This window comes from Podarcis liolepis, assembly GCF_965112155.1.
Source record: "Podarcis liolepis genome assembly, chromosome: 2".
In the NCBI taxonomy this organism is placed as follows: domain Eukaryota; kingdom Metazoa; phylum Chordata; class Lepidosauria; order Squamata; family Lacertidae; genus Podarcis; species Podarcis liolepis.
Window position 1 is genome coordinate 2,069,309 of NC_139555.1, and position 26,692 is coordinate 2,096,000.

Consider the following 26,692-nt stretch of genomic DNA (forward strand, 5'->3'; position numbering starts at 1 on the left):
CATGCTTACCTTACCTAGCTATGTCCTGCTGGCTCTGATTGTGGAGATCACAAAATATGGACTTTTCTTTCTCTGTTGCTCTCTAACCAAAACCACAGGACATTCCAAAGTACTAATAAAAATTCACAAAGTGGTCACATCATGCACACTCTCTTGTGTACATGTACACTGTGTACACTGCACACATTCTTGTAAAATGGAGGGAGCACATGGAAACACCAGAGAATAACCATGAGTGTGGTATTCTCCACTAGTTCTACTCAGCACAGATCCATTTAAATTAATGGAGCTGGCTGATTTACGTAGGTTCATGACTTTCAATGGGTTTACACTGAGTAGGACTTCACTGAACACAAACCAACATGGGAGTGATGTCATGTAAATTCTGCCCTACAGAAAGTGGGTGAAAAACTATGCTAATGTCCCTGTAAATGTTTAGAATTACAGCCTCAATCTTGACTAAGCATGGGGGCCAGTCCTAGCATGGTGGGGGTTCTGAAAGGAAGAAACGAAGCTCTTGGTGGAGGCAGGAGGTGGGATTGTGCTCCTTCCCATCCAGCGTTCCTGATATGACAGCTGTCATGTGCAGACATGCCCTGCTTTATTATAATGCACAGTTCAGGAGACCTCCCAGCTTAATCCCCCCCCACAAACAGATAAAACTAACAGAGGAGAGATTTGGAATGATTTGCGAAATCTTGCTGCTCCGGCGAGATTAGGGCTCTGTTTTAATCTTGTACAATGAGGGTTTGGGGGATGGTTTAATGAGAGTTTGAGCAGGAATAATCCTGTCTTTAAACTCGTCCTGCGCAACAATCCTCCCAGAAAAGTTGTAATCGGGCAAGATGTTCTTAAGGCACAGATGCAAGTGGATGGCTGGAGGAAGCGGTGGCCGAAGGAAGAGTCTTATGGCGAGGCAGAGAGATATCCTGAAGGAGGGTTGTCATCAGGGGTCGGCACCAGCAGATACTGCCTGATCCCCATGTCCTAGCAAGGAGCCCATTGCCAGAGCCTGGCACCTCCTGCCCCTGCCCCTCCTTTCCTCCCTCTTGCTGCCTGTTGAGCTGCCCTGAGTGAGCTGTGAGAGATGAGACAGGAGAAGATACAGCAGCCTATTTGTCCTCTCCACCTGGGATGTGCATACCCCACAAGTGCCCTGGAAAATCCAGGACATCCTGCTTTTTCCCGTGGGAGCACAGCAGCCACTGTGTTCTTATATGATTTCACATCAAGAAAGAGTGCTTTCTTCAGGCCCATGATCTCACATGGCACCCCAAAACATGTGTTTTGGGGCACTGTGAGAGCATGGTTCTGAAAAAGCATGTGATCTCACATGGGTCGTGTGACTTGCATAGGAGCACGGACAGGAAGACCCTGGTTTGAGGACTCAACATGTTGGACGGAATGGAAGTGGTGTAGTGATTAGGCCCAGAAGGAGAGGTCGGTGCATGGTGGGGAAGTTGCAGTGGAAGTTGCAGAGGACAGACAGACTGAGAGCAGATTTCCTGAGGGGCTGCCAAACCTGGAAACTGTTCTGAAGGTGAATATCTTGGTGCCATTTCAAACAATTTAGAGTGAAGCTCAGATTGTATTACAGATTCAGCAACAGCCCTATCCCCCCCCCTTCCAAAACAGAATTAGCTAAAATCTTCCTGGGGGAGACCCTCCTAGGGAGCAATGGAGTCTGCTACTAAGTATGAAGGCCAATTAGGCAAGACCCATCATCACAATCTAGTATTCGGAGCTGTAGAGTGTTCTGGTGTAATGGTAGACACAGCTTAATATGTACTTTCAAGAAGAGGGCCATAGGAAACTGCTTTACACAGGGTCAGTCCAATGACTGGTCCACCTAGCTCACTATTGTCATATTGTCTGCAATGGCTGCCAGTGGCTCTCCAGAGTTTCAGGCAGGGTTTCTCCCACCCCTGGAGATTCTGAGGATTGAACCTGGGGCTTGCACAGCACATGTTCTTACCACCAAGATATAGGAAAGGAAGGAATTTTGGCAGATACTGTAGGGGAGTGAGAAATTCTGCCTACCAAAGTGTCCTCCTCTATCAACGAAACTGAAGGGGGTCCTCACCTCCTTTTCCTTTGTGGACTCTAGCAGAACCAGCAGGATTTAATTTGGTGAGACATCAGGGACAAATTGCCTCGTCCAGGCATGAGGGGGGAATGCAAAGAAGTTGGTGTCAGGCCAGCTTTGTATTTTACTGGTTATCAGTAACTTGCAGTGCTGGTTACCTGCCAGAACATGGTTTGACAAGGTCAGCTCATAGGTCATAGAATTGTAGAGGTGAAAGAGACCTTGAGGATCATCTAGTCCAACCCCTGCAATGTGGGAATCTGTGAGTTCATTGCCCCCATCACCCATGAAGCCCACTCGGTGACCTTGGACCAGTCTCTCTCTCCCTCTTTCAGCCTAACCCGACTCACAGGGTTGTTGTGTGGATAAAGCAGGGAGAAGATTATGTGTGCCCACTAGTGGATTGTGACCTGATCCAAGGTGGGTTGCAACATGAGGACTACCACCATGTATATGAAGAAGTGTGCATGCACACGAAAGCTCATACCAAGAACTAACTTAGTTGGTCTTTAAGGTGCTACTGGAAGGAATTTTTTTATTTTTACCACCATGTGGTAAAAGATTCAGAGATGGGATGCATGTTTGGGTTAAAAGAGGGTCCTGGGTCTGAAAAGGTTGAAGAAACTGACATATGCTCTCCTGAGATTCTTGGAGGAATGGTGACAATAAAAAGTGAAATAAAGAAATGTGGAGTAAATACTACCAGTTCATATGAGGAAGACAGTGGCATCCAGGTCAGAATATATGATTTCCTGGCAGACTTCAGTCTCCGTAACTCTCAAATTACTTATCCCATCACTAAATCTGTGGCACTTTTAAGAATCCCTGAACTTGGGAGTGTTTGCTGAAGCAAATCTCCCCTCCCCCTGACATAGGGATCTCCTTCTGGTTCCCTAGGGGGCTGAGGACGCGTGTGGGTTTCACCATGGGGCCTGAGCTGTGGATTTCTGCTGACCTCGGTGCTGGCAGTTCAGCCAACCCCAGCCTTTCGAGGCAGCACAATAGCCCAAGTGGGGCCTCTGTCCCTCTGTGAGGGAAGCACCATCTGCCGTGAAAACTGACACCAGCTGACAAAGAGGCAGAGAGCGCCGCTGCCACCCCCACAGCGAGTGGAGATTAGGATGTAGACAGGTCACCCTGTTCCTCGAAGGACCTTCTCTTCCCTAGACCTGGAGAGGAAGAATTAAATTGGCTTCTTCCTGGAAACAAGAAAGATGAAGAAGGGAAGTGGAGGAGGAGACCTGGAAGAACTGGGAGAGGTGTGTGTGTGGAGGCTTAGTGTGAAAAACTAAGACCATACTGCATCACACGTGTTTTCAGAAAAATGACATAAGAACATCATACACTCCAACATTGCTCAGATGAACTGAACCTAGGCTCTGCCACTGGCTGGCTGGACCATGGTAGCTTCCCATGTTGTTCCTTTCACCTCCCTCTCTAAACAGTGAATGCCCTGTCACAAGTGTTGGACTGAAAGTAATCAGGAGACAGGTCCACCCCATGGTCATCACAGAGATCCTGAAATCCTGAACTGGTCCAGACTTAGTGACTCGGGAGTCAGAGGGATGTTGAAATGTCCCATGTCCATCAACCTTTGGATCCTCAATACCACCTCTGAGGTGCCAGTCAGAATAGATTACCTTTCCACAATCTGGTCCCTTCACATGTTTTGCACTCTGACTCTGCTCAGCTCCAGCCAGCATAGCTGGTGGTTGGGGATGATGGGAGTTGTAGTCCAGCAGCATCTGGAGAGCACCAGATTGGGGAGGGCTGGAGCATGATACCTGGCTCAATTGGACAAATAGCAAAAGGAGGCAGCTGCCTTTGGTCCATTTTTATTGTGCATCATTACAAGGAATATGAGAAAGTGGAAGCCAAGCATGTCCTCTTCATTGTCATCTCAGAAGCGCAATCTCAGGAATGTGCATCTTCTAACATGGTCTTACAGGTGTGCAAACCCTCTTCTGCATGCTACAGTGTCCTGGGTGGGGAGGAAGGAAACAGGATATTTTGTAAAAACAACCATCCCAGAATAGAGGGGCAGGCAGTGCCCCTGATCATTGATGGGAGCTCCTGTCTGCCTGCTGTTAGATTTGCTAGCTGTCTTGTTTGTGGCTTGTCTGAGCAGATGCAAGGGAGCGGGGAGAGGGAGGAAACCCACTGATTAATCTCCTGGCCTTTGGCCACTGCTAAGCAAACATTCTGTACCTCTCTGAAAACAGATTGAAAATACTGGCTGATCCGGAGCTTACAGGGGGTTTGCTGAGCGTATCGCAGATTTACCCGAATTACCAGCTTGCTTCTCCTGTTCATTGGGGGAGAATTGGGAGTCACAGCTCTGGAGCTAAAAAAAAAAAAAAAGAGAGAGAGAGAGAGAAAAAAAAATTTTACAGTAAATGTAGACCATGTTTCATCAGAAACAAACTTCTATGACTGGGTACAGTGAAGGCCAAGCCAGGGGGCATAGTTTGGGGGATTTCCAGTTTTGCACTTTCACAAACAGCCCAAATGAAATATAGCCTAGCAGCTTGACTGTGTAACAATCGTGCTTGTTTGCAACGTAATGTGTTCTTTTTCAAAGCCAAAGCTTTGGCATAGCTCTGCTTGTGCAGTTCCATCCTGCATCTGAACATGGCTTGGTGTTGCAGCACACAGTTAAAAAAATGGGAAGGCCTGGCTGGGAGGTGGGTGGGTGGAAGGACCATCACATGGCAGTGAAGCCTAGGCTATTGCAGGGACAGCAGGGACGGGGGAACCCATGGGTCCTGCAGATGTTCTTGAACTACACCTCCCATCATCCCTGACCATTGGCCATTCTAACTAGGGCTGATGGGAGTCAGAGTTTCCCAACCCTGATACAGAAGGTCTCAAGTTCAGCTCTTCTTATCTCTGTATGAAAAGGACTTCAGGTAAGACAGTATTTAATCTTAGTAGGTTTTCTCTGATGAGAGTAGATAACAGAGCAATGAGAGTAGACCAATGGCCAGATTCAGTATTGTATGAATGATACATGCTACAGCAGTCCAAGAATCAGGAAGTCCCACGACATCATCACTTGCCCCACTTTCATGCAATGTTTGCGTCTGCCAATTACTATCCCCCTCTAATATGCAGCTGCCTCAAATTTGCAAAGGAAATACTCGCACCACCCAACGTTCACTCCCATTGCTACCTAAACTTCCTTATTGTCAACTGTTCTTCCTATAAGGCAGATGCAGAAAACAAGAGAGAGAGAGAGAGAGAGAGAGAGAGAGAGAGAGAGAGAGAGAGAAGAGGCTTGATCACGGTGTGCTGAGAGGGTGTTTCGAGCAATCAGGGAAAGTTAGAATATATGCCACCAAATTTCAGTTTCCAATGTCCCAATTAAAATGCATATTGTATTTAAAAGCATGATTTTAGTAAGCTGACAACCACAACAAAGAAGAAGCACCAGCACCAACATGTGTATTTGGCAACTGGTAAGTTGATGCCTGTTTGAAACATTTATACTTATAATTATTAATGGTTTTAAAATATCATCAGATCTCTTAATTCTGTCCTATCCTTTCATTTCAAAGTTAAATGTCTGTAACTCAGATAGACTGAAAACTTAGAATAATAATTGAAGCTTTGTAGAAGCGATGCAACTTTGACAACAAGCTGTGGCAGATGAAGGGGGGCGGGGTGGACCGCCCTGGGTGCCATCTCTGAGGTGGTGACAAGGAACCCCGCAGGGTGTGTCTCGCCCCACCACCCTGGGCAGGGTGGCGTGAGCCGACGCCATCGCAGCAACACATGCGGAGGATCCTCCACTTGTGGCTGCAGTGGCGGAGGAGGGATCCCACCGCCATCCGTACAGTGCTTGAGCGGCGCCGTTGGCAAACCGCCTATGGCGCATGCACACAGGCACTACATACTGCACATGTGTGGCACCGCTGCGTGTGTGCAGTACATAGAGGTGCCATACGTACAGTGCATGCACATGTCCCCGCCGGGCGGTTTGCCCTGCCCCTGACACCCTGCACCGGGTGCTGGTTAGCCTTCCTTCACCCCTGACAAGTCTTAGCAATGACCGTATAGCAGAAAGGATACATCTGAGGTGTGAGTGTGTTTTGATGTTTTTTGGATGTTTTGAGAATAAAGGGGTGCAGTTGGAACTGTGGTACAAGCAATCTGGGCTTTGCTCCTTGCTCTGTTCCTTTGTAATGAATTATATTCCGAGGAATGTGAAGAGGACAATATCAGAGACATTTTGGTACCTAGAACCTGGATTTTGACAAGGATGCATAGGGAGTTCTGTTCTGTCCCTGATCCCAAGGGCCATCAGATGAGATAACCACACAGTAGAAGTTTCTCCCTACTATTCGTCACACAGAAGCAGATAGTTTACTGTTGCAGAAGACAAGGCTCAGTAAAACAGTTCTGGATGCAGATATATACAGCTTGTAGGCTTTTGCAGATACAGATATATGCAGATACATTCAAGCAGTGCTTTTGTAAAAAAAAAATGTTTAGGGGTACTCTCATTTTCCTACTCATATTCAAATACTGCCCCTTAATGAGGCCAAACTTAGATTCACAAAATGTTTAGGGGTATGCGTACCCCTGCATTCCCCCCCCCAGAAAAAGCACTGCATAGAAGTACAAAGTATCTTTGTTGCTCTGAATAAGTTCAGCAATTCAAGACTTAACACTGGCAAGTAACACTGACTAGCAGACAGACAAACTGCAGACTCACAGACTGACACAATACTGAACTGACGTGCATTAATCACAGATATAGTAGTGGCACTGTCCCATTAGCATAGCAACTGACTTGGATGACCTTGCACCTTCGATTTGCTCATCCATGGGTGAGCTAATTAGGGAAATTAACTCCTTCTCATGTCCAGTTACTCCAACACAACTTTCACTGATGGGAGGGACCACGCAGCTGTCAATCACCTGATGTCAATATGACACCAGATGATTTACAGGTGGGTGGTCCTGTCCACCTGTCAAAGTTGTCCCACCCAGATGGGGGAGAGAAAGATATGGCCCACAAGACCCTAAAGGTTCCTCATCCCTGCTCTAGGTAATTGGTTACATTGCCAACTACTTCTTACCACCCAGACCTTTCTTATAAAGTCAACTTAAACCCCATTAGAACTAGTCATAAGAAGGACCTGCCAACTAAGGCTGAAGGTCCAACTAGTCCAATATACTGTTCTCACAGTGGAACAACCAGATGCCTCTGGTAAGACCATGAGCAGGACCTGAGAGCAACAGCACTCTCCCCACCTGCAATTCACAGCAGCTAGTATCAGTGCCACATGCTCAAGCAGTCCCAACCAGCATGGCCTGCCCCACTTTCAGACTTTGGAGGGACACTCTTTTGACTTGAATGCAAACATAAAGAAGAAATATTATGTGGCACAGTCTTCCCTGGACTTTTATTACTTTGCTTCCTCTTGCAACATTGGGCTTTGGCTGAATTCGGGTGAGTGGCAGCTGAAGGTGAAAAGTGATGTCCTGGCATTCATACCGTTCTAAGAACCCAGCATCTTTCATTATCCCTGTGTTCTTAAATTGTTCTTTTCTTGGAAGCTGATGGCCAAAATCTGAAACTGAAGAGATGGGGAGGGCTGTTAAAAAGAAGAATGAAAGATGATTTATCCAAGAATTGACAATTCAATAGTTGGGCTTAGCACAGACGAAATCCTCAGACTTCATTCAGACAGGCACATTAGAGGCTCACTGGCTCATGGAGTTATCAGATTACAAACTATCAGAATTATAGCCTATGAACCAGGGTTTAAAGGGGCTTAGTAATTATGTGGCTCTATGCTCCCCAACCAGCAGATTGGAGTTGGGGGAAAGAGTGGGGCAGCTGACTTGGGGTGGAGAACCATTATTCTGCATTTGCCTCATGTAAAAGCTCAAACGTCACCAACAATTCCACCAGCGAAAGCAGGGGAAACACTGGTAAACACACACTGGGGCTGTGTACACACCATACAATTAAAGCACATGGCTTCCCACAAAGAATCCTGGAAACTGCAGTTTATCCCTCACAGAGCTACTATTTCTAGCACCCTTAAGAAACTACAGTTCCCAGAATGGGGGGGGGGAGTCGCTGCATGAGCCCCATCCCCTGTAGTGCACATCGTTAGCAGATGTGTTCAGTTTGTAGCACTGTTGTCCCAGTGTTATCCCTTTTATATCTAAATTACTACTTATTCTTCTTGTCAAGACCTCTAAAACCAATATAAAAAGTAACAGCGATAAAGGACAGCCCTGTGTAATTTAATTATTCCATCTTATTTTTTAAAAAGTGCATGAGTACAAGTGCACACACACACACACACACACATGGAGGAGGAGGAGGAGGAGGCTAATAAACATTTCCTCTTCTGGGAGACAGAAAGCCTCACACAGCTGCAAGCTGAGTCCCGGCTGGGCCAGCAGCTGCTCCAAGCTTCTAGAGCATCAGAGTTCAACCATGATGGGGCTGGCACAGCCTCATAACAGTGAGGAAAGCTGGGAACTTGGCACATTGTCAGTCACTGCTTCATATTGGATGAAGGGAGCCAAACTAACCCAGAGTCCAGCTGTGCTATGGCTCAGCTTGCTGAGGGAGTCAATGCCACTGGTGCTTTGTGATTGTTCTTCCCACTCCACTGTAGCAGACACACCCGTAAGCAATGCACACCCTTGCTGATGGTCGCTACTTAGAAATCTTGCAGCCCCAGAGTATGGAGAAGACAAGCAAAGAAGAGGGTCAGACATTAATTCCCACTGAAAGAATGCAAGAGATTTTTGCTCATTTCAGTCAAGGAAGGAGAGGGAATGTGTACAAAGCACCAGAGACCTTTAGCATCCCTGGAAACAGGGCTGACCTAAGACATTTTGACACCCGAGGTGTACCCCCAAATGGTATCCCCTCCTGCCAGGGAAGAAGGGGTAAGGGAAGAGCTACATCTGGAACAAGGAGTGGGGGAATTAAGAGCCACATCAGGATCTGCTGCCCTTGTGGATCTTGCCACCCTGAGGCCATCACCTCATCTTGCTGGCCCTGCCTGAAGTTAAAGACTGGGGGAAAGGACAAGAAGGTCAATCAAGTACCTATCAGGCAACCCTCCCACACATAAAAATTGATAAGTGCTTTTGATTTCTCATTAGAGAAAGGGGCATTTGAGGGGATCCTAGCTTAGTGAAGCCTTCTCTAACCTGGTGCACCCCTCATGTTTTTGTACTACAACGCCCATCATCCCTGACTGCTAGCTACGCTGGCTGGGGCTGCTGGAAATTGGAGTCAAACAACTTTCAGAGGGCACCAGACACCAAGAAAGGGCTGACTTTGTGCTAGATCTGATGCCTTCATTGCTGGCAATCCAGGGTTCAATTTCCATAACTTTCACTTAAAAAGGATGTCAGCCAGCCGAGCTGGGAACAACCTCAGTCTGGGGTCCCAGAAAGTCACTGCCAGTCAGAGCAGAAAATGGTGAGTCACAGTTGTCTATTCCCTGGTAACTTCAAAGTATTAAATGAGTGCAGTATGTATTTTATGAGTTACAGGAAACCTTGTTAGGCCAGTTCTTAAATTCTCAAATCACTGCACTGGTTGCATATCCATTTCTGGGCATAAGTAAATATGCTTTAATGGCTTGGGATCCGGATACTTTCAGGATCACATTCTCCCACACAAACCTGCCCCAAATTTACAAACACCATAATTACTCCTCCTCTGAGTCCTCCCCCTTTCCAAAATAGAGTGGGTGGTATTGGAAGGGGCCTGCTCTGAATCATGCTGGGCAGGTGCAGAGCTCAGGAGATCCCAGAGGGCAGCCCCTGCCATGCCCTCTCTATGGGTGAGAGGAGACCAGCAGCGCCACCTATTTGCTGAGATGCTGCTGAAGAGGTGGCAGGGGCAGGGGCTACCGAGGAGGCAGCAGATCTGGCCTCCAAGGAGCACACCACAACCATTGCTGCCATCGCGGCAGTGGCAGCAGCAGTGGGCGAGGCATTCCTTGGAGGCTGGATCTGCTGCCTTTGTGGATCTTGCTGCCCGAGGTGATCTGCTCACCTTGCCTAATGAGTGGGATGGCCCTGGCCTTGGCCTATCCAAGAGCAAACTTTGGGCTCCCTCTTTCTCAGGAATCCTGATGCTTCCCACTGAAATCTCCTTGCTTGGCACATTGAAATCTGCCATAATAGCCCTATCCTGGTCCAGCAGTCAAGGCATTGTGATTTTTGTTTCTTTCCTGGTTTTGGTTTAACTGCAAGTGAAGTCATTGCAGTTTGGATCTGGTTCAGGCCAATAAATGTCTAATAACCAGGTTCAGCACCTGTGAAGAGGGAGAAGCAAGGGTTGTATATATGTGTATTTAAAGCACATCATAAAGACACCACAGTCATTCCTAAGGAATCAGAACTCTGGATAAGTACCTGAATCTCACACTGCCCTGAAATTGAGGTGGCACACAACAATATGAAATATAAATGCTTTTGACTTTGCAATAGTGCAGAGGGAAAAGGCTGGCTTGGAATGGTGGGAATGTAGGAGATGCAACTGAGATCTTTCCCAGGGTCAGCCCCTGACTGCTATTTCTCTGCCCCATTACTCTTGGTCTGCCTCCCCTTCTAGCTGCCTGAGTCCCTTGTATGTGCACTGGGGTAAGCAAGCTGCCTGAGTTCACACACACACACACACACACACACACACACACACACCTTATGGGTATCGGGTAGATGCTTCTCTTGACTCCCCTTGGGCTCAGCACACTGGAAGTGGCAGCCAGAGCACCTCTCTCTCTCTATCTCTCTCTCTCTCCCCTCTCCCTCTCCCACTCCCTCTCTCCCTCCATGCACACGGCACTGGCAGAAGGCACTCAGCTGTGCTGGATACATGTGCCGCCAGAGAGACTGGATGTGCTGGAGAGTGCTGGGGAGACTTGCTGCTGTTGCCACTGCCTGGGGGATGTCAAGCTGCACTTTACAAGGGATTAGGCAACAGGGAAGAGGCCAAGGGAGGAGCTGGCACTAGTGGAGGAGAAAAATGCTGTTAATACACTCCAGCTGGAGCCATAACCCAACAGGGAAAGCTGTAGGCAGAGGGGGCTTTAGGGGATTCTTCTATGGGTCAAAGAAAGAGGGATAATCTTTCCTTCTGTCTGTATCTGATTCTATTGATGTTGCCAATGTCCAAGATTTGGGAAATGTTAACTTTCACCTCTGAACACTGAGCATCCCAGATGATGGATGCTTCTGGAAATGGGTGGCCATCTCTCCCCCGCCCCCCCCAGCCCCATTTTGCAGGTGTGCAATTGCAGATGTTGAGAGATCTTTGAGGAACAGGCACAGCTGTAGAACATGCATTTTACCAGCAGAAGGTCCCAGGCTGAATCCCTGGCATCACAGACTGCCCTACCCCTGTGGCCTAGAAAGAAGCGTTCTTAAATCACATGAGCCTTTCAGTTGAAACAAAATTCACCACTTTTATTTGGACAGAAGAGCCAATTCTGTTTTCTTTACAAAAGGATAAAATATATATACTTTAGTACAAAAAGACCCCCATGAAAAAAACCCAACCATCATCACCCTTCTTGTCCTAGAAGCTGTTTATTAAGAAGTTCCTTCAGAATACAATGGTTTTCTTGAAATTCTAATCTCTGCAGATAATTCCTCTACAGAAATGGAGGGCTCCTACTTGGTCATAAGTTCTCTAGCTAGAGGCTAGGCAATGATGGAACAGGGTGTGGTCAGCCAACAGGAGCCACCCGCACCCCCCAAAAAATACACCCCCTCAAACCCAGAAATTTGCTTTAAAATATAAAAATCCCCCTGGATGGGCATGTAGTCCCCCCAAAAGAGGACATGTCCAGGATTTCCTGGATGTATGGCAACTCTAACTCTTGCTTAACTTGAAAGGAAAACTAAACTGAATTGCATAGCCTTGGCAATTGTTATTGCTTTTCTTTGGCTGCACCTGCAGCCAATAGTGACAATCCCCACAGAAGTCACCTCTCAAAGAGAACACAAACAGCATATACAGTATATAATTACTTGGTGAAACTGTGGGCTGGAGGCCCCCCTCCCCTGAAAAAAAAAAGTGGGGAGAGGAATAAGTTAAATAAATAAGAGCTAATAAATATCCATGGAGCAAAGGCACCATGAAATGAAGAGTGATCAAGATATGTCTCCCAACATACACATTTATCCACAATTCTACACCTCCAACTAAAAATACTTTAAAGTCAATTCAATGAAGCAAGCAAGCAAACACACAAACAAACAAACAAACAAACAAACCATAGCATGTTTCACATTTCATGTGAAATGAAAAAGGAAATAACTTAGAAGAATCTGGGTTAATAATAAATAATAGGGACACTTTAGACATGGCTTTTACTTGGCTGGCTGCCTTCTAGAGCAGGGGGTCACAAAGGAGCACAGTGGGTATCCTGTCCTTTCTGATGAGGCTGTGGGTTCCTTTTAATCTTCTTCAGCTGATCACAGTGCTCCAAGCAGAGATGCTAATATTATCTTCACATTTTGTAGGAGGCAAATTTCAGTGACAACTTTTAGTGTTGGACACCCCGGAGTTCCAAGGTAAGTACCTGGAACAGTGTTCACATAGGATGCTCACAGACAGCAGTACTTAACGCAGTTGAGTTATATATAACTTTGGTAACACACAAATAAAAATGAATACCAGTATTCATATTGCTTAATAACCACTAGTAACAGGAAAGAAAAATCAGGGTGATGCTAATAAAATTGAAAAAAATACCTTGGCCATGCCACACTCCATATGTTGTTGGATGATAATGGCCACCATGCCATCTGGCATTGATGGGAATGGGAGTCCAACAGCATCTGGAAAGCACCCAGGCGGGGAAGGTTGGCCAATGCAGAGTGCTTTGATTGGGTAGTCAGGGTTCCCCATCCACTCTCCTGACTAGTCCTTCTTGAGCTCTGTCTTCCGACAAGAAGTCAGACACCTGTTTTTCTTCTAACTTTGGACTTATCCAAACACATTTCCTCCACTCTTTCCGGGTACAGGACTGTACTTTAAAGTCCCAGAGCTTTCCTTGCAAAAACCTGCTCTTTAGCACTTGACCAGAGCAAAGGTCAGTTTGGGTTTTCCACAGATTGCTGTTTGTTCCAATTGTGCTTCCAAGAGTAGGTTTTCATGGGGAAAGCTCAGGAGCAAAAAAACCGGGTGCTCGGACACAGAATTTTAAAGCATAGACCATGCTGGAAAGAGTGGAAGAAAGGGAAGTATGGATCACACACATGCTCAAGCAAGATTCCACCTGAGTCCCAAGACAGGCTCCACCTCATCTGTGACCTTTGCCTGGCTGGCACCCAGGAGTTTAAATTACATTAAATTAAACGTAAGTTCTGCAGTCACTGATCACAGCACATGCTATTTCATTGGAGAAACATTGCATTTAAATGGCTGGACTAAAATGAATAATAATAATGTCAACAGCAATGTGACATCAGCATTCTGAATAATACAGAGAGGCAGCCCTGCAAATTGGATTGGGTCCTGGAACCTGAATTGTCCATGTATCATGCATTAGCTGGGATATATAACAAAATACACCATTGTTTGTTGGCTAGCTGGAGAGAAGAGGTCCTGGAAGCATGTATATCAAGTCCTCACAACCAGCTTTTAGACTTTTGAGTGTTCAGGTTAAAGATGGCAGTCAGTGGTAATGGGCTTCATTTGCGTTTGTGAAGTCCAGCAGTTTTTCGTATCCCCACATTCTTATGCATGTTTATGCCTTGGTTATTGTAAGAAGAAAGGGTGGTAGAAGATCCAAGAACTGAGCCCTTTCTGGGGCACAAGCAAATGAGCGGGGTTTTTTAAATGGTGGTGGGGTTTGAGTCTCTTGCTTGACTGGAAAGAGTGAAGATCCACCCATTGAGGTTTAGTTCAATATTGTGAAAGAATGAATGACTACACTGTATCTTGCAACGGAAGCGATGCAGCTGGTCTGGACTGGACAAGGCTAGCCTTCCATTTATTGCTGCTATACTGAAGTCATGAATTAGCAATGCCACATTGCACACACGGGCTAGGCAATGGAGGAGCTGGAGATAAATCAGTGTGATATTCATATTGAAAGTGAGACATTGCGCTTTAGGAGCATCCTTGCTATAAGGTGCACTGGTGATTGTGAGCTCCTATATGTGAATCCTCTTAGTGTATGAGAAGATGTTGACTCATATGTGGCTGCTGCTGGAAGGAGCTACTGCCTAATACATTTTCAGGAGTGTTGCTACTCTTTCTTTCTCCCTACAGTTTTCACCAAAGCCCCTTGGGAAGAAGCCTGAAGCCTGAAGTCTGTATCATTTGCTTAATTCTCCTAGACACTATTTGGGATTTCAGATGGTTGAACATATGGGATTAAGATTTATGATTCAGTAGAGTGAGGATGCTTACCAAAACTGGAAAGTGTGGTTGCAGAGTCAAAATCAGAAACAGGGGCCTGTGACCTACAATCTGTTGTTGGACTCCAACCCCAGTCAGCCCCAGCTAGCATGGTCAATAGCATAGGAAGATAGGAGCTGTAGGCCAAGCACATTTGGTCTAAAACGATCATGACAGTCTGTAGCAGGGTTTGCCCCATACGTGTGTGTGTGTGTTTTCATGGTGCTAAGTATAATCCAGACTAAAGCTGTTGGGTTGGAAGAAGGATCTCTTAACTTTATTTCTCCTATTAGCAAAACCCTGTCGTTCCTAGTGGACAGGAAGCAGCAAGTGTTCTTCCTGTCCAGCATGATTTCACATTGGTTGTTTTTTTCACAGGGAGCAGGCAGAATCTCTCTGGTGTCTCCTTCCTGGGAATTGCTCTTTTCTGACTTCTGGGGAACTAAAGAGTGTCACGAGAAATGGGAGTCTATGAACTTCGCCACTTTCTTTAGGGCTGGCATTGATTTTGTCCTACTACAAAAATCAAGGCCAAAATGGAGGTGCCTTCGGAAGTGAAACATCTGAAAGGCTGATCTAGGTGAGTCTAAAGAATTGTGATAAGTTTAAAAAGCATAAAGCAGTGGGGGGAAAGGAATAGGTGTCTCACACACCTCTGTTAGAGCTGGTGTTAAGTTTTGCACTAGGGCCGGGGCAACAGTCATAGATTTATATTTCCCTCCTCAGAGGAATTTTACGGGGGAGCCATAAATCAGAAGGGGTTGCTGCACTTGTCATTATTTCATTGTATTACCCACCCCCATCACCCTAAGGTCCCATGTAGATAGTGCTCTATCCCCTTCTGCAGTCTATTATTTAGAGCAAGCATGGGGAGCCTGTGCCCCTCTAATATTACTGGATTAAAACTCCCATCATCCTTGACCACTGGCCATGCTGTCTGAGGCTGAAGGAAACTGAACTCTAGCATCTGGATGGCCCTGGGTTCCCCATCCTTGATTTAGAGAGGTGAAAGGAAGGGGAAGAGAAAGGTCAGGAAGACAGATGCACTATGATAATAATACTTTGTCTTCCCATTCCCCAGGCTTTTGCATAAGCCCTACACCACACTTTTTATACCAGCTTTGTGCCTGGTTTCATGGCAGTGTGTTCTGCAGATTTGTGTGGAAGCCCAGAACACTCAGTTTAGGGCAAAATGGCAAATCTAAATGTGAAGAAAGAGAAGACACAACAGTTTCTTTGCCTGTGGTGTGACTCTGACTCCAGTTTGCTTGGCAGAAATAACATTGGATTAATCGGTCAGCTGCCTGCCTCTCCCCATTGCATTGAGTGGGCTTTCCAACTTTTATTTTATGTACTCATATTAATTTATATATTAACAATCCACCTTTTTTAAAAAAAAAAAACCAAAAACCTTTTTTATTGCATTTGCAAGGCTGCTTTGGGAACTGAATATGGTGGTGTAATGGTGATGTCATGGGTGATAGTTAATCAGCACCACCCACTGCCAGCTTCTGCTGCAAGCATGCAGAGCCATTTTCATTCCAGTGTTTGACCCTGGAAAGGGGGGGGGGGTGTTTGTAGTGGATGCAATGAGGATACTCCAAATCAGCTCCATTGTTAACTGTAAATGTTGTGTCTGCATCTTGGAGCTGCACTTTAGGAATGGGGACCTGTCTGAAAGCCCATAAACCAACACAACTAAAATATATTTGTGCTCAGAGGAATGTGGTATGACTGCCCATGAAACTAGTCTGATCATAGTAGAGCAAGTAAACTCCTTTTCACAGTATTAATTCTACTGATGTCACGCCATCTCTACAAAGGATCGTATTCCTTTAATCCATGAGGGGATTCCTCTTCTTGGGTTATTCACTGAATATTGCATTGAGCTGGGCCCCAACCACATGATGAGGATAGGAGTCATAGCTCATATCTATGGGGATGTCATACCTGGGCACTGAGGTTGAGAAGTGAGAGCTGTGCCCATGAGTACTGCTCAAGCTAACAGATGGGTAGTGGGTCATGAAGCTGTATGATTTTTCCAGGTCTGGAGAACCATCTTGCTTTAGGGAGAAATTTCCACTGATGCTCAGGGGAGGTGTCAAGGGGCCCTCATATGCCGGAGATGTGCAGTCTTGGTGGTGGTTGCCAAAGGACGGATCCACAAGGCTTTTGAATGTGGGAGGCTTTAGGTGTACAAGGTGGGCCTCCATGTTTCCGTACGGTGGACTGGGCAGCCCAGGAGACTGGTAAGAAAAACTGTGGCTGGGCACAGCTGAGTCAGAGACAGGGCTTTTCTCCTCATGTTTCTCCAAGAACAGGGTTTGAGGTCCCAGCTGCAGGCAGCCAGCCACCAAGTTGCTGGTTGGTTGGGACAAACCTTTACATAGCATCTCGACAAAACCTTTCCCTTCTGGAGTCTGCCCACTTTCCAGGACCTCTGACAAAGCCCATATATAGTTCCTGGCAAGTCTGAGTGTCTCAATTTTGGACAACTTCTGTGTCTTGGAGTAGCAGGGCATCACCTGCCTAAGGTTATCCAGAGCATCATTGAGCCCATGCATCCGTGTTCGCTCCCGGGCATTAGCCTTCACCCGGCGGGCCCTGAACCTCTCCATTCTTGCCTTGGTCATCTTCTTCTTCTTTGGGCCCCTTCTTTTTGGTTTCCCACCATCTTCCTCCTCCTCTTCCTCCTCCTCAATACTGTCATGCTCTTCATTAAGTCCAGCAAGTATCCCATAGGAGGCTTGCCTGCTATCTTCTTCCTTCATCTCATCTTGGGAGCTTAGGGCTTCATCTATCCATGGTTGAGATGATATGAGCTCGGCCATTTCTTTGGACTTGCTGTAGAGTTTGGTCATCCCTTGAACCTGGAAAAAACAGCAACCACAAATCCAGATGAATTCAGGAATGAGCCGGTCCACAAGATGACTTTATCATTTTATATAAAGAGGTATGACCCAGGAAATTATGTTCTACCATTCTGTTCTAGCCTGTGGTGCTTGTATGCAGTGTCAGTCATACACAGTGCAGAACCATTGAAATTAGTGGACAGAAGTAACTTAGGTCAAATAATTTTAATGGGTATACTCTGAATAAAAATTTGATGGATACAACCTTGTCTATTTAGCATATTGTGCAGCTTAACCCTGACCTTTCTCTAATCTTCCTATAGCGTTTTATCTGGAAGCAGGGGTTGGGAACCTGTGGCCCTCCAGATGTTATTGGACTCTCATCAGCCTATGCTCTCAGTGTTGCCTACAGTCAGGACTGATGGCAGTTGTAGTCTAATAACATATGGAGGGCCACAGGCTCGCCATCCCTGCCATAAACATAGACCTGCACAGCTTGCAAATGCACAAAACCAAAAGAAGCCCACTAGCCTGATGGGTGCTTGATACATCACCCCCTCATGTTTTTTAACTGCTGGGTAGGAAGCAAATGCAGAAGGTTTACAAGCCCTGGTGGGGAGACCATACTGGTGGGTCATAGGCTGCACTGGTCTGAAACAGATGATCAGAATATTTCCTTTAGGAGTGAGAGAAGATTAGATCCACAATTATACCTTGTAACCTGAGTTCCATGCAAGCAAATGAAAAAATGCCATAGGCCACATAACAGATTTGTATGGAAAAGCTAATTGGAGTTGTCACCAAATTTTACCAAAAATAAAATCAGATGCTAATTGGGGTGAGGGGCATATTCATTCACAGAAACATCTGTAAGAACTTGGAGAGGAAGTTAAAATATATTAAATAATAAAATAGGAATCTCTCTGAGTTTTCATAATCTCAACACTCTGCTACTCTGAGCATAGTGAGAAGGTGGGATAAAAATCTATACCTAAAGGTCCTGATTCAACTAAAGTTAATAATCATTCCTTAAATAGAAGATGCAGTCATACCTCGGGTTACAGACACTTCAAGTTGCGTTTTTTTGGGTTACGGACCGGCGAAACCCAGAAGTACCAGAACGGGTTACTTCTGGGTTTCGGCAGTCACACATGCACAGAAGCACTAAACTGCACTTTGCACATGCACAGAAGAGCCGAATCGCAACCCGCAAGTGCGCAAACGCACCACTGTGGGTTGTAAACGCTGTGGGTTGCGAACGTGCATCCCGCACAGATCACATTCGCAACCCGAGCGTCCACTGTACATAGAATCCAACAGAACAAATTAGTTGAGATTTAATTTAAACCCAATTGTTTTAATGGAACTTTCTAAGTTTGGTTGGACATTTTCAGTGATGGATTCTTAGCTTCATAATTTATTTATCAGATGTCTGTCCTATCATCTATCTTTCCATCTCTGTTGTTTGAATTTTGAGGCAGAATTTCACATTTAAAATACAGGGACCTACAACAAAATGTTGTGGTGCAGATTGATCCTACTCAGGGTAGGAGTCAGCCTCTGGTGAATAATGAATGCTACGACAACACCACAGAGAAAGAACAGGAAAAAACAACAGCCTGGGTTTCATGATAATCAACTGCTTGTCAGCTTGACGTACTCATTTAATAAAGCTTAATGTGTAAGCAGCTTTGTTGAAAATGTGCCATCCAACTAATCGGTCAACTGGCCGTCGCCTCATCCAGTGTAGCAAATCCTACTTTTAATATGCCTGATGGGACTTGTATAATGGATTAAAGTGTTAATTGTTGTGCAAATGGGTAGTGTGTCCCATAGGCTCCAAGCAGACCCTAATTACGTTTTAGTAAGTAATTAGAATGTAGCAAACCTAGCCTTACCCTGGAACACATGTGGGCCAGATACTTGCATGCACCTGATCTGTGACAGCGGGAGGCCCTGCTCCTAGGGGTGCAGTGCGGTGTTGTGGGGCAAGCATTGAACTAGACCTGGGGAGGTGCAGGTGCAAACCCCAACCGAGCCACAAGGCTTACTGGGTAAATATGGACCAGTCACTGTCTCTTGACTAGAGAGAACAACTTGGGATCCAGCAAGTGAATGCAGCTCCTTTGATGGCTCTCGAGAACTTCAATGAATGTCACCCTTTTTGCTACCTACACAGAACTGAAAAACAAGCAAGGAGGCTAAGAAACCCTTAGTAAGTCACCGTACATGGCTAGTGTACTGTCTCTGGTTTGGTGGGTCACACAAGGTGTGCAAATCTGCAGGCTGCTGTTGTGTATGGTGGTGGTTGACCTGTTGGGTATAAGTGAGACTGCTCAGGCTTTGGCTGCAAGCTAAACCCTGGGCTGGGTTGTGGTGGGGGCTTAGCAGAGCAGGAGGGTCAGCATCACATCTACAGCCCTGCTGTTCATACTGTTCAGGGTGGAAGGTACCAGAGGGAGGGGCAGGCAAATTGCTGTGCTGACCTGAAGCTGGTGCAGTGACTGGGCCTGGGCTGGGCCCGCTGCAGTCACATCCGGGTGAGGAAAATGTCCTTCGGATATGCCTTGAACTGACACACACTACTCTGTCTGAGCTTAAGGACAACTTCTGTTTCCTTCTGCCAGTGCCATATAGCTTTGTGAAATGATCTAGGAATGATGAAAGCTTAAATCTCAATGATCTTTGGATGAGCTGAAAGTGTAGGCTCCCACTTTCTCGCAAAAACTGTCATTGGCAGGCCGGTGAGTGGGGGGTCCTCTAGCACTTTTTTCAGAATTACATGTGAAAGGGCTACAAAAGTGTTTAGTTGTTAGAATGATCCCTGGTTGGCTAGAATTTCTTATATATAGCTGGCATTGCCCTCATTCAAAATGGCTCCCTTTCCATTGTGACACCACCAGCAAAATAATATGGGTAATGCTGTGTAGTGACATCATCACATCCAGTTATGTGATCCAGGATTGACTGAGATGCCTTGAGAAGAAAGGAAATAGAATGAAAAAGGTACTCGAAGAAACAGCACAAGGGATACTAGTGATTGTGACAAACAGCTGTGAACATGCACAACAAATTGTAGGACTAAAATACAACTTTAAAGGTAAAAAACAAATGACTAGATCTTTCAGCTCAGCTCTAAAATATCCACCATTTTAACTGAGAACAGAGCAAGACACAATGACCAGGTTGGTTGCAACTCACGACAAAAAGATATTTCTAAATATATTTGGCAAGTGGGAAAATCAAGAATAAAATATAAAATATTTATGGCTGCAAAAGAAAGAGGAGATTTTCCCCTGCCAGATATGAGACCATAGTATGAGGCATCCTGTCTTTGTTGGTTGAAGGAATGGATGACGTTAGAGAATTCACATATTCTAGACTTAGAAGATCACGACAATATTTTTGGTTGGCACACTTATTTATGTTATGAAAAGGTGAAAGTTCATAAAAGATTTACAAATCATATAATTAGGGAAAAATTGTAGAGTATGGGATAAATCCAAGAATTTATTAAAAACACCACTTTGGTTCTCATCATTGAAAGCTATAGTGGTAAAGAACAAGAGGGAAGAGAGTATAAATTAAAAGAACTTACGGAATTATAAGGAAAGTTACCAGCATGGAGTATTTTAGAAAGATAGGAAACGAGGGTTTTGGGAACAAATATCACAATTGGAGAGAGACCTGATGGAATGTAATGTAAAAGTGCTGTCTAAAATATTATTGGAATGGGAGACAAAGGATGAGCAAGTAAAATCCTCAGTGATACATTGGGCAACAGATATTGGTCATAATATAGACATGGAAGCATGGGAACGATTGTGGAATATGGATATAAAATTTACAGCATGTTATGGTCTAAGAGAAAAATATATGAAAATGATATATCAATGGTATCTAACACTGAGTACATTGGCAAAAATGTATAAATCTAAATCAAATAAGTGCTGGAAATGTAAAGAGAAAGAAGGTTCTTTTTATCATATGTGGTGGTCTTGTAGTAAGGTTAAAGCTTACTGGGAAATGATATATAATGAAATGAAAGGGATGTTTAAAATAATGTTTGTAAAAAAACCCCAGAAGCTTTCCTTTTGGGAATTATAGGGACAGAACTACCTAAACTGTATAGGAACTTATTTATGTATGCAACTACAGCGGGAAGAATGTTGCTCACCAAAAATAGAAAGAAGCAGAAGTCCTAGCAAAGGAAGAATGGATACAAAAATTTATGGCATATGCAGAAATGGCGAAACTTACCAGAGGAGTAAGAATTCAAGATAAACTTTTTATAAAAGAATGGAAATGGTTTATTGAATATTTATATATAAATTGTAAACACATAAGAACATTGGCAGGATTATTGTAATAACACAGTTTTACAGGAGTATATATTTAAAGTAGATGAATAAATGAGCAAATTAAGTTAATTTGGATATGCAGAATATATTAAAGTAAATTTTAGGAACTGCAGAAAGAGGGGGAAGGATGTCAAGTTTTGAAATGTTAAAATGATTGTAAAATTAGTGAAATTATAAATCTGAAAAGTATCATTTTTAATGATGATGATGATGATGATGATGATGACACAATGACCAGGATTCAAATAGCCATGCTACATTAGCCCAGTAGGATGCTTGACTACTTGCAATGAACAGCAAAACTCTGTGATGTATCACAAAGTGGTTATCAAAGTCCCCTCAATTTCAGAAGTGTTTTACTACCTAGCACGAGAGGATGCTTTTTGACAAACAGAAACTCAAATCCTCCTTGATTATGTGATTCTTTGGATTCAGCCAAATGGGTTACGATTTATGCGCATACAGATTTAAGAATAGCATTAAGAGAAGCAGAAAGAAACTCTGCTAAGTTAACATCTGCTAACCTGAATCTGCTTGAAGTAAAAATTTGTATTCTCTTAGTCTCTCTCCCGCACATATAATTCCCATTTATAAATTTTATTTTATAAAGTTTAGGGCTTATGAAAGTGCAAAATAATTTTATTTGACAGGCTAAAACTTTATGCTGTTGCTTCAAAATTCAACACAATTAAATGAGTATTTCTATTTTTTAATAACCTTCTTTACTGAATTTAAAAAACCAAATTTGAACAAGCAACAAATGTATTAGGTTTCTTTTAAGATTAAAACCCACTGCAAATTCTTGCTAAATTTCAAATGTGAACCAAATGTCATCCCATTTATATAGAAAATATAGTTATGCAATTGGTTATTCATGTGCATTTTATTATTATTATTATTATTATTATTATTATTATTATTATTATTGAAACAATCCAATAATTAGGATCTGCTTTCAGATAGGGACTGTACGAGATAGTATTCAAGGTACTTCCTGATTTCTCAATAACATGTACCTAAAAGTTTGTGTCTGGAATTCTGGGCCATTCTGCACATTATGGTGACATTTATCACATGCTTTGCTGATAAAATATTGTTGATTAGAGCTTGGTCTTCCACGCCTACCCTGCTGCCCCACTAGGATTAGACCCTGCAAGAAATATATGGATGGAGCAAATCAGCCCAGGTAAAAGAACCCTTACGAGCAAAGCACTCCCCTACCCCTGCTATGATTCCTCTCTCTCTCTTCCCAAAGCAATGGGATGGAAGGGTTGGCACATCTGGTTAATATTCCTCGACAAGCTGTCTCTCAATGCACTTGGGGAAGTCTCGGGTAAAGCAGAGCCAGAAGGGGCACAGCCAAGGGGCACAGAAAAAAAGATAATGTTTCCGCATTTGAAATAGCCATGGGGCCACCAGATATCTGGTTTCGGCTGCTTACACACCATACATTGAAATCCCCGCCCCCGCCCCAAGAATCCTGGGTACTGTAGTTTGTTAAGGGTGCAGGAAATTGTGGCTCTATGGGGGTAAAATACAGTTCCCAGGATTCTTTGAGATTAAAAATGTGCTTTAAATGTATGGGGTGTATGCATCCATATTCTGCATTAGTTTTTCTTTTTATAGATCATAATAGGACCTTCCACACACATACACACTTATATGTATCGTTGTTCCACACATTTCATTTATTCTTATCGGCTTCCAAATAAATGGGGCATGTTTGGCTTACTAAACAGAGCAAGGGACCACACAGAGTGGCTGGGGCAACCCAGCCAGATGGGCAGGATATAATAATAATAATAATAATAATAATAATAATAATAATAATAATAATAATTAATACAGTTGCCAAAAATATACAGGAAGAGGAAAGACAAATGTCAAAGATGTGAAATGACTTGTCCTCCTAAGGCAAACCATTGGTCCATCTATCCCAGTATTACTGACTGATAGCTGCTGTCCAAAGTTTTAATAAGTGGTATTGGGACCTGAAGCTAGGACTTTCAGTGTGCAAAGCCTGATTTCTGTTGCAGAGGTATAGCTATTCTCCAGTGCTTAGAAGCAAAAGCAATGGATTCATGAATTTGCAATAAAATTAAGTGGGATGGGGGGGACTCTTTAGAGGGATGGAATGGAATAACAAGCTGCTCATGGAACAAACAAGATGCTTTACCTCTCATATTTGCAAAAGGAGATTGCAAAGATATATGTCAGCGCAATTGCAATGCATGGAGCTGTACATTAATCAGTGTTAGACTTATAATCTGCCTAACACTTATTGTGGGTTACATTATGTTTTCACAGATGTCTTCAAAACAAGCCTTCAAAGGAAATCATCAGAATTTGTAGTTTTAGGGATGACCATGACAGCAGCTTCCCCAAAGTCCCCCAGTAAAGGTCATGAGTTGGGATATGAATCTAAATTCCCACAGAATGAATTCCAGAGCTTTCTAATGGGTCACTAGCTCTGACTTAGATAAACAGTCCTAAACTCATCCGCTTCCCATGGATGAATTAATCTCAAATTCCAAATTATCAAGTCTATGTGGAGAACTATTAACACAAATCAGAACCACCTGTTCTACACTTGTATCACATACGTAAAAAGTCACACCTTTTGTCCAGGAATGATACATTTCCTTCTGTTCTCATAGATTCTCATTCAGATTTAATTGCACATTCTTTCCACCCACCCACAAGCACTGAAAAAGATGCAGAAACTCACTTGTCTATCATTGTTAATCACCTTGACTGTGCATTAATGCCCATGCAGACAACCAAAATACACAATGTGAGCAGTCTCTTACCTCCAGGTAGTTTGATTATCTGTACTACCTTACCACACATTAGATGTAGGTGCATGGTTAGAATCTGTGGTTCAAACAGCCACCAGTTCCCACCCCTAAATGGTGCGCACTGAACTGAAAATGTGCCGAGGGAGGTAAATAATATGTACAAAGTGATTTTAATTATGTACCTTGTAGACTGGGAGACAGCTCAAGCATAATCTTGGGGTAATGCTCAAACTGATAAATTATGCTTTCCTGAACTCTTAACCCTATTTCGTAGCAATAATTAACATGAATAAAGACTTTAATCACACCTGGCTTACACAAACTTACTTTTGCAAGTGAATTGAGGGTTCTAGATGGGAACAAATTTGTGAGTTCAGATTCAGACCTGCAGGCCGTAACTTAAGGAAAAGAACATACAATTTCAGTTTGCACCACCCTTTTAGTCAGAAGGAAATGCCTTTTAAAAAAACAAAAAAGAAGTCTTTGGCAAATGACTCCCAGCCCCTCTTACCGTGCTAAAGGGTAGCCTTTCGACCACCTCCCGCTTGCTCCTTGTTGACAACAGAAGCCAACAAAGGTTTCTTGAGTGTTCAGTGTTCCTCGAACATTCTTCCACAGCGGTAGGACCTTTCAGCACCAGAGGCCGGGGACAGCTCCCTCCCCTCCGCTATAGGAAAAGAGCCTCTTTCTTTAGTCCCGGGTCGCCTTCGAGCCTTTCCCGGTCTCTCTTTTTCCCCACCCACTGGCGCAGGCTGGCGCTAGAAAACACAAAATAACAGGCTCTCCTCTGGGTCACGGCTGTCGACCCTGTGCCTCTCTGTTCGCTGGGTTTTCAGCGCGGTCTCGGCACTTAGAAGGCGTTCAGGAACTTTCCTCTGCTGCTTCCTCTTCCAGAACCACAAGTTCTCCGGGCAGCTCCTCCTCTTGCTTCTGGAGAACTCCTCGGGATCCCGACACTTTTGAAAAGCTTTCTGGTGTTGGCGATTTCCGCTTGACTGGAACCTCCGGGAGCTCCTCCCACTTGGGGTAGAGAAAAGAGAGTGCAAAGCAGCAAGGACGCCTGCAGTGGACGTCTGCAAGGAAAGTTTTCCCTCCCTTTAGTTTCTGGAACCCCAGCCAGCGCTGAATTTCTGAAGTAAAAGGTTTCGCATCCCACCTCCCAGAAAGCTACAGAGCTTGACATCGAAGCACCTGCCTTCCCATCTCTGCCATCTCAGATGCAGGGCAGAAGTAGCTGTGGCTTCTTGGGGCATGTGTGCGCAAGAAGAGAAAACCTGCACATGTTCCGAGGCCGTTATGTAGATATATTGCGGAGTTAAAGCTTTCTTTAACGCCCTAGCTCAGATTAAGCCTTGTTGGCAGAGGGGGAGGAAGGACGATGCTAACACCACTTAAGGCATTTAAAATCCTACTATGTGGGAAATGATGTTTAGTTTCTAAAATGAGAGGTGATGCCTTGTAAGTCCTCACTGCTGTGGGCATTTTATTGCAGCCATTCAGTGCTGAGGACTCTGTACCTGAACACAAGAAGGGCCCTGCTGGATCAGACCAAAGGCACTTCTAGTTTCCCAAAGTGGTTATCCATATGTCTCTGGAAAGTCTTCAAGAAGGACCACTTGTCATTCCCAGAAAGTGGCAACCATAGGCATATTGCTTCTGGCTCTGGAGGTAATATATAGCAGTCATTACTAGGAGACATTGATTGCCTTACTTCCATGCTCATCCATACTCAAATGTACAAACTTTACCATTATTTCATGCCTAAGAAGGCCAAGCTCAGCTACCAGGGGACAGACAAAGCCCCAGTGAGCCTTGTCTCAAATTAAGTCCTGCTGTGACAAGGCTAAATGTCATGTTTGGCATGAAACCTATCTTGTCTTACATGCATGCATGCTCACACGTTTTGGTAGTTTCCTAGAGTATGTGATGATAAATGCAAACAGATGACAAAAAAACTAAAATTAAATTGATAAAAATCCAAAATGTTAAAAATTCCACTCACTTCTGTTCAGAAGAGTGTCTCATGTTCACCCACCTCTATCCAGTTCTAAATACAGGTAGGTAGCTGTGTGGGTCTGACACAGTTGAAATTTTATATATATATATAAAATTAAAATGTCCAGTAGCACCTTAGAGATCAACTAAGTTTGTTCTTGGTATAAGCTTTCGTGTATATCTGAAGAAGTGTGCAT

General features: G+C 44.2%; 2 protein-coding genes across 4 annotated transcripts in view; one reads left to right on the plus strand and one right to left on the minus strand.

Annotated features, from left to right (window-relative positions):
* LOC310699149 (histone H2B 5-like) overlaps positions 1–26,692 on the plus strand; it is a 960,349-nt gene that overhangs the window by 449,639 nt on the left and 484,018 nt on the right. The gene's annotated exons all lie outside the window — the stretch shown is intronic.
* Positions 16,138–25,575, minus strand: NEUROD4 (neuronal differentiation 4). 3 transcript variants are annotated; one of them, XM_083486747.1, is made up of 2 exons: positions 25,012–25,575; positions 16,138–17,359 (listed from the first exon to the last, which is right to left on the minus strand). In XM_083486747.1, exon 2 carries the CDS (start codon positions 17,348–17,350, stop codon positions 16,355–16,357), a length of 996 nt encoding a protein of 331 aa, XP_083342873.1. In that variant the 5' UTR covers positions 17,351–17,359; positions 25,012–25,575; the 3' UTR covers positions 16,138–16,354. The 3 variants fall into 3 exon arrangements, with proteins under 3 accessions (XP_083342873.1, XP_083342874.1, XP_083342872.1); XM_083486748.1 differs by lacking the exon at positions 25,012–25,575 and adding an exon at positions 19,828–20,113; XM_083486746.1 differs by lacking the exon at positions 25,012–25,575 and adding an exon at positions 19,240–19,322.